The sequence below is a fragment of the Setaria viridis genome, chromosome 7 (assembly GCF_005286985.2).
Source record: "Setaria viridis chromosome 7, Setaria_viridis_v4.0, whole genome shotgun sequence".
Lineage (NCBI taxonomy): Eukaryota > Viridiplantae > Streptophyta > Magnoliopsida > Poales > Poaceae > Setaria > Setaria viridis.
Genome location: NC_048269.2, coordinates 2,649,652 through 2,658,631, shown reverse-complemented (window position 1 = coordinate 2,658,631; position 8,980 = coordinate 2,649,652). Strand labels below are relative to the sequence as shown.

The window sequence follows — 8,980 nt, the reverse complement described above, 5'->3', positions numbered from 1 at the left end:
TTTATCATTTTTCACATTTTCTCGAATGTAATCCAGTTTTTCAGTATAGGTGGAATTTCCCGTGCAGTGACATCATGTGACAAAATTAAGCAATCACTTCAACCTAAACACTTGACTTGATAATTAGCAGCTCGTGTGGATGCAAATTATCCATGCAGTGTACGGCAAAGCATTTAAAAATACCTAGCAAGAGCAAGAAACATGGAATTGATGAGTTCAGTAATTTTTAAAAAATAAATGAAAAATGTAAGACACGCACGAATAACCATTATATTACCTCGCCTATGGTGTTAGAACCTCCTTGTATACAATATTCTTCGTAGACATGCCATCTACAGTTGGTACCATTTTCTTCTTCACTGATGTACCTTTTTATTCATTGTTATTTTGATTACCCTGGCCGTTCACTTTCTTATAAGCTTTTTTCTTTTCCTTCTTTTTAGTTTGTTCCTCGTCTACCTCTGCGTTAGGCGGGAGGGCGAGGATCTTGATATTCGTTCTGCCTGTGGCTCTAGACATAGCAACATACAACTAACCATGAGAGAACACAGGGGCAGGCAGGTACACACCCACATTTGGTATAGTTTGGCCCTGTGACTTGTTGACCGTCATGGCGAAACTGAGCCTAATAGGGAACTACTTCCTCTTAAATTGGAATGGGAACATCTCATCATCAGAGGGGCACAATGGTATTCGAGGAAGGAAAACCCTCTTTCCGGCATGCTGTCCCAGCACAATTTCAGCATCAATTGAATTTCTTTGGAAGCCTCGAACCACCAGCCTTGTACCATTGCACAGTCCATTCGCAGGGTCAATATTCCTAAGCAATATGACCGGGCAGCCGATCTTGAACTTTAGCAAATGTGGAGGAAGCCCATTGGGAGTCAATGTGTTAAGGAACTCCGACGGATAGTAGTTATACGGATCATCAATCGCGGAGTCGAAACTATGGTACACCATCTCCCCACCCTGGAACATGTCGATCATCTTCATATTAATATTGTCCACCCAATCACTACGTGTGGATAGAATCACTCTGGAGGTGATGTAGTCCTTGTTTGTCATGTTTGCATTGAGGTTTGGAAAGATGCATTCAATCAACCTGTCAAGATCTTTCTCAGAATCCCCAGAGTACGGGACACATATACCGTCAGGAAGACATACATCACCATCTCCGTTAACCTCCTCCGTGTCACCACCAATGCGCAGTAGATATTCTACAAACCACGGGTCACTCTGCGCCCTCATGTTGCGCACGAGCTTAAGGTGGTGCATGGATTCCCAAAGATACGACCTCCGTAGAGAAGCATCAACTATCTGGGCCCTAGATCATTTCTGTACAACAGGGAGAACCTGTCTGAATTCCCCTCCTAAGACAGCAGTGTTCCCACCGAACAGCAGATCCTGCCGGCCCATTATATCACGTAGGCTGTTGTCTAGGGCTTCTATAGCTTGCCTCTTTGCCATAGACGCCTCATCCCAAATGATGAGAGATGCTTGCTGCAATAGCTTTTTAGTACCACTCTGTTTGGTAAAACTACAACAACCACCATCCTCAAGAGTAAGGTGTATCTTGAAACGTGAGTGGGCCGTCCTCCCACCAGGCATTATAGACGCTGCGGCACTAGATGGAGCTGTAGCAATGGCAAACTTGTTCTGATTGTGAAGGGTTCCGAGAAGTGCCTTGTACAAAAATGTCTTTCCTGTGCCGCCAGGTCCATCTACAAAGAACAAACCGCCTTGTTTGGTGTCCACTTTGGACATTATCTCTTCATAGGCAGCCCTCCGCTCCTCGTTTAGGGAATCAGATAGTCCCACATCTTCCGAATTCTGATCAATGCTTGCCTCCTCAAATATCTCACGAGGGATACCGCTAGCATCGTCATATGCGTCGTCAATTCCTGGAAGAGGGAACGATCTTATGTCCTTCCCCATAGATTGCAACATATTCCTAATGTCAATCAAAACCATCTGTTCCACCAGACTCGGGTTTGGATTGTTGCGCCTGTTAGTCTTCTGACATTGCGTCAAGGTGTTTTGTCCACAACCCAAACACATCATTTGGCTCGCAGAATACCAATATTGTCGCGAATAACCTACGCAATGAGGATGGCATATAGAACAAACTGTTTTCAGTAAGACACTCATCAAGTATATTATCTTCTTCGATTAGGCCTCGCCTCTCCGCAGCTTCACAGAATGAGGGCAGGAGCACACCGTCAACAGTCCTTAGGTCCCTGTATGAAGTAGCCCCAGCAACATGGTTTAGGAGAACCCAAAGAAAGTAGCGTTCCCCCTCAGCCGGATGAGCCAATACGAGTCTCCCAACTTGGTATACGGCATTTTTCCTTGGTTTCCAAAATTTACCATTAGACTCCCAAGTATAATGCTCCGAAAAGTCATGGTACAAGATTCCTCGAGCTTCCTCATGAAGCTTGTTGTAGTCAAAGTACGCTGTCAGCATTGATTCGTCGGCACCTGGATGCTTGACAACCTGTTCGATCTTGTCCCGTTTATGATATGTAACCATATGCATGTCGGGAAGATGAAGCTGCAACTGCTGCACTGGTGGATGGTTCTTGCTCAAGTCAAAGCTATATATCCTCCACATCACTTCTGGAGGTGTCACCCACCGGGCCTCTCTGTACTGCATGATCTCATCAACGTTCCCCTTGTCATCTTTTTTTCCAGCCTCCCTAACAGCCACAGACGCTCTGTCATGGCCCTTGTATATGTATTTGAATAGGTATTTCACGGATTTAATGCTACTACATGCCTCAACATTGATGTGGCAATTGAAAGTACGCAGCAGACATGGGTTGTATGGGACGACCCACTGATTGTCCAGGATGTGACCTCTAATTATTTCCTTACAACCATCATCGCGTCGCCAATAGATGGGATACGAATCCTTACCTTGCGACGTTGTTGGGGGGAAATATTAACGACGTCCTTATGCCCCTTAAAACAGCAATCATAAAGGCCTGGGCCCACCTGCGATAATAGCGATCTCCGCCGACCCGGCACGGGCAAGGACCAACCCTCTCCGCCTCGCCCGACCCAAGGTCCCAGGGTCGGACACGCCCGACCCCTCGCTGGTGAAACTCTGCCTCGCCCGACCCACGGTCCCAGGGTCGGATGCACCCGACCCCTCGCCGCACGGCTCCACCTCGTCCGACCCCAGGCGTAGGGGGTCGGACTCATCCGGGCCCACAAGACAAGGGTCCGCCTCGGGCGCAGGCCGGCAGACGAGGACGCGGATCGTGTGGGCCCCCACCGATCTCGCCATAAATGCGCCGCGGCCCTAGCGCGCAGAAAGGCACCAGCGCTACTCGACGTGACCTGCCACAAGTACCCGGGCGGTACACTGTAGCCACGACCGCACAGTCTACAGCGGCACCGCCCAGTTCACCGTCTCTCCTGTCCGTCATAGGTCACTCATTCCCCGCGCCCCCAACACAGGAGGGAGCGCCGCCCGGTTTCACGGACGGTCCGTCGACAGGGACGTATTGGCCGCGCCTCCCAGTCAACATGCAGGGCTATAGAAGACGGCCATCCCCACGACAAGCACAGTTGCCACGGCCGAACACCATCATCATGCCTAGCCATGATGGTCGCCCGGAGGATCTTCGACAAGATCCGATGACAGCCGTCCTCCTCCAGCGGCCACGCCGACGGGAGACAAAGGCCGGGGCGGAAGGTCCCGTCCTCTTTTACTTCTCCACACACCCGGCTCACCTGTAACCTCGGTACCCTCCTTGCGCTACGAAAGGAGAACCAGGGGTCCTGAGACAAAGGGACTCTGAAGCCAACAGAACCCACACACTCTCCTAACGAGCATCTGTGCACACCCAAGAGACTTGGGACCAGCTCCCTCTCTCGCCCGTTTGTACCCCCTACTACAGACCTTGCATGAGTAACACGAGCAGCTCCTCATACTGGACGTAGGGCTATTCCTTGCCCGAACCAGTCTAACCCCGTGTCCTCTCACGCCACCATCCGAAGCCTTACACGCATAAAAGAAATTCACTAGCCGTAGTCTTGATCCGCTAATCTCGACAACGACAGTAAGCGCGCCAGGTAGGGGACCTTTGCGCGTACATCACCGGCTTCAGATGGCCAGCCGCGATGCCAGCTTTGCTCCCAGCTTCCTCGTCCGCTTCGGGAGCTTGGATTTCCTCGCCACGGGGGACGGAATCGAGCTGATCCCTCTCCTTGTCCTGCCCACTTGCCCCAACATCCCCGGCTCCGCCGCCGGGATAGTGGTGAGCGGCCGGGTGCGTGCAACGGGGCCCCCTTCGGAGGAGTCGCCCTTCGGGCTGCGCAATGCCGTGGTGACCTGCAGTCGCCTCCTGACGCGGTCCATGACCGTGCCACCCACGAGCAACGAGCTCGTGGGCGTGGCGAGGACAGCCTCCGACGCTGGCTCCAACAACGGGAGCCACCACCCCTCGCGCGAGTGCTTCATGGCCGATAAGCACTCTGAGGGGTCCAACGATGATGGCATCCCAGGGAGGCAGCGCACTCCCCCACCACGCACCGCAGCTACAACTGGGGGCCTTGCCAGGGTCCCGGTGCAGCCACGACTGCCGGAGGCACGCGCGGCGCCCCACCAGGAAGTCGAGCGCCCCTGCAACAAAGGTGGGGCACGACAACGGGCGCGCAATATCCAGCAACGCATTTGCGCAGATGAAGATCGCCCTCAGCTATTTGTCCGCGCCAGCCAGAACATCACCGTAGCGGCGGCCCTGCTTCGACGACTCCCCGAGCCGGCGACGCCCGAGGAGCGTCAGGCACACCAAGAGGTGCGCAACCTGCTCGAGTGTGCCGACGTCCAGCAGTCGGAGAGCTCCGCGTCCCGGTGACGCGGGCACAACGCCAGCAGGGTAGCACCCACCGCGCCTCCCGAGAGGCGTGAGGAGTCTGTCCATCAGCCCACCCCTGGGGTGAACTGGGCCGCGCCCGCTTGACGGACACCGCCGCCCGCAGGAGGCGGAGCTCAGTTCGTCCACCGGCGCGTCGGTCCCATTCGCGACGCCCGCGACACTTTAGACGCGCGGAGGCGCTCCCGCGCGGACAGAGAGGATGGGGTGGACCGCGGCTATCACGTCCACCGCGATGGCCGCTACGACAGTGAAGAAGATCGCAGCCCGAGCCCTGACCCAGCAGGGCCCAGGGCCTTCTCCACACGCATCCTGAACGTGCCACTCCCGGCACGCTTCAGGCAGCCCACGAATGTGGCCAAGTACTCCAAAGAGACAAACCTTGGACTTTGGCTTAGCGACTACTAACTTGCATGTCAGGCCGGTGGAGCGGATGATGACCTGTTCATCATACATAATCTCCCTCTGTTTCTAGCCGACTCGGCATGAGCCTGGCTGGAACACATCCCCAAGTCGGATCTGTAACTGGAACGACCTGAAGGAGATCTTCGTGGGGAACTTCCAGGGCACGTACATGCGGCCTTGTAATTCCTGGGACCTCCGGAGCTGCAGCCAGGGGTCGGACGAGTCCCTCCGAGATTACATCCGGCGTTTCTCCAGGAAGCGCACCGAGCTTTCCAACGTCACGGATGCCGACGTCATCGGAGCTTTCTTGGCAGGAACTTCCTGCTGGCCCCTGGTCCACGAGCTGGGACGCAGGGGCCCGCGGACTACGGAGGAGCTCCTCAACATCGCCACCAGCTTCGCCTCGGGCGAAGAGGCCATCAGGGCGATCTTTGATCGTTCCAAAGGCAAGGCGAAGTGGGAGGAGGACGCCGAAGAAGGCACCTCCAACCGCTAGCAAAAGAAGAAGAACAAGCAGCGGCGTGAGGCTCCCCTCGTGGCCATTGCTGAGCGCAAGCGGGGACAGCCGCCCCTTGAGGGAACCCCCGACTTCTTCGACAAGCTGCTCGAGGGACTGTGCTCGAACCACGAGTTCCTCACTAAACACGCCTACAAGGACTGCAACCTCATGAAGAGGTATTTTGTAGGCAACCCAGTGAAAGGTGACCGGAGGTGGAAGCTCGAGGAGGAGAAGAAGGATGGCGAGGAGAAGGAAGATGGCTTCCCCAACGTGGACGGCTGCTTCATGATCTTCGGCGGACCAGCGGCTTACGACTCCAGGCGTCGCCGGAAGCTGGAATGCCGCGAGGTCTACGCGGCCGAACCCGCTACACCGACTTTCCTCGACTGGTCGGGATCCGCCATCACCTTCGACCGGTCTGACCACCCGGGGTGTGTCCTGCAGCCAGGACACTACCCGCTCATCATCGACTCCATCGTCGGCACAACACGCCTCACCAAGGTGCTCATGGACGGAGGCAACAGCCTCAACATCCTCTATGCCGAGACTCTCGACGCCATGGGAATCGACCGCTCCCGCCTCCGCCCTAGCGAGGCGCCGTTCCACGGCATCGTGTCGGGGAAACGGGCGATGCCTCTCGGGCAAATCGACATGCCCATCACTTTTGGGACTCCTTCCAACTACAGGAAGGAGATCCTCACCTTCGAAGTGGTAGGCTTCCGCGGGACCTACCATGCCATCTTGGGGCGGCCATGTTACGCCAAGTTCATGGCCATCCCCAACTACACCTACCTCAAGCTCAAGCTGCTGGGGCCCAACGGGGTCATCACCGTCGGCACGTCTTTTCAGAAGGCATATGAGTGCGACGTAGAGTGCTACGAGTACGCTGAAGGCATCACCTGCACGGAGGACCCAGCGGTCCGGCTCGCGGAGAGCGTCGAGGACCCGCCCAACTCCAAGCAGTCCGCCACCTCCTTCGAGGCCACCGAAGGCATCAAGGAGGTCCCCCTCGACCCCAGCAGTTCCGACAGCAGGACCGTGCGGATAGGCGCTACCCTATCTCCCAAATAGGAAAGCGCGCTCGTCGACTTCCTCCGTGCGAACAGCGACGTCTTCACGTGGAAACCCTCGGACATGCCAGGCATCCCGAGGGAAGTCGCTGAACACTCCTTGAACATTAAGGCCGGCTCCAAACCGGTGAAACAAGGCTTGTACCGCTTCGATGAGGAGAGACGCAAGGCCATCGGCGAGGAGCTCCAGAAGCTTTTGGCGACCAGATTCATCAAGGAAGTGTACCACCCCGAGTGGTTAGCTAATCCTGTTCTTGTACGAAAGAAGAATGGGAAATGGAGGATGTGTGTTGATTATACAGGTCTCAACAAGGCGTGTCCAAAGGATCCGTTTCCTTTGCCACGCATAGATCAGATAGTCGACTCAAGCGCAGGGTGCGAAACCCTTAGCTTCCTTGACGCGTATTCCGGCTACCATCAAATCGTGATGAAAGAGTCCGACCAGCTCGCGACCTCTTTCATCACCCCTTTCGGCCCCTATTGCTACGTTAAGATGCCGTTCGGCCTCAAAAACGCGAGGGCTACGTTCCAGCGATGCATGCTTAAGTGTTTCAGGGACCTCATCGGTCGAACCGTTGAGGCTTACGTAGATGACATCGTAGTCAAGTCCAAGAAAGACGACCAACTCATCCCCGACCTCGAACTAGCCTTCGAAAGGCTGAGAGACAAGCGCATCAAACTCAACCCTTAGTCAAGTCCAAGAAAGGTGACCAACTCATCCCCGACCTCGAACTAGCCTTTGAAAGGCTGAGAGATAAGCTCAACCCTAAAAAATGCATTTTTAGGGTCCCAAGGGGTATGCTGCTGGGTTTCATCATCTCCGTGCGCAGCATCGAAGCCAATCCGGAGAAAATAGCGGCCATCAGCGACATGGGGCCGATCCAAAACATAAAGGGAGTTCAGCGCGTCACGGGATGTCTAGCAGCCCTGAGCCACTTCATCTCGCGCCTCGGCGAATGGGGGCTCCCCCTCTATCAACTCTTGAAGAAGACTGACCGCTTTGTGTGGACCGCCGAGGCCCAAGAGGCGCTTGACCGGCTCAAGAACCTCCTGACGAAGGCCCCGATCCTGGTCCCGCCAACCGACGGGGAGCTGCTCCTGCTCTACATCGCAGCGACCACCTAGGTGGTTAGCGCGGCTCTGGTGGTGGAGCGAGTAGAGGAGGGACACGCCCTCAAGGTGCAGTGCCCGGTGTACTTCGTCAACGAGGTCTTGTCCGAGTCCAAGGTCTGCTACCCGCAGATCCAGAAGCTCATCTACGTTGTCCTTATCACGAAGAGGAAGTTGCGCCACTACTTCACCTCCCACCTAGTGACAGTCGTCTTGTCGTTCCCTCTCGGAGAGGTGATCCGGAATCAGGACGTCACAGGGCGGATCGCGAAGTGGGCACTCAAGCTCATGGACCAAGGCATCACCTATGCCCCCCGTACAGCCATCAAGTCCTAGGTACTTGCCAACTTTGTCGCAGAGTGGACGGAGATCCAGACGCCATCAGCACCGGAGAAGCAGGAGTACTGGACGATGTACCTCGATGGGTCGCTGATGAAGGCTCGCGCCGGAGCAGGTCTGGTCTTCGTCTCTCCCCTCAACGTGCACATGAGGTACATGATCCGCCTCCACTTTCCCGCGTCTAACAATGTCGCAGAGTACGAGGCCCTCCTCAATGAGCTTCGCATCGCCATCGAACTGGGCATCCGGCGACTCAACATCCGCGGTGACTCCCAGTTAGTCGTCAAACAAGTCATGAAGGAGTGGAGCTGCCACGACCCCAAGATGGCGGCGTACTACAACGAGGTCCGCAACCTTGAAGACGAGTTTGACGGACTGGAACTCAACCACATCGTAAGACGTTTCAATGAGGCAGCTGACGAGCTGGCGAAGGTGGCGTCCGGCCGAAAGGTCGTCCCCGATGGCGTCTTCGTAAGTGACCAATACAAGCCCTCGATCTGGTACAAAGAGCCGGGAGGGGTCGGCGACGCGCCACCTGTCCCGGACTCAGGCACCGACCTGGGAGAGGTCGGCAACGTGCCACCTATCCAAGACTCTGTCGCCGACCTCAGAAGGGTCGGCAACTCGCCACCCGTCCTGGACCCAGAGGCAGATCCCCCTGACCCCGAGGTCAT

The 8,980-nt window shown here is 55.6% G+C and overlaps 1 protein-coding gene across 1 annotated transcript; it reads right to left on the bottom strand.

Moving 5' to 3' along the window:
* Nucleotides 1-636: 636 nt before the first annotated feature.
* LOC117863709 (uncharacterized) lies at nucleotides 637-1,275 on the bottom strand. The gene has a single exon (XM_034747526.1). It carries the CDS (start codon nucleotides 1,273-1,275, stop codon nucleotides 637-639), a length of 639 nt encoding a protein of 212 aa, XP_034603417.1.
* Between the last annotated feature and the right edge of the window lie 7,705 nt (nucleotides 1,276-8,980).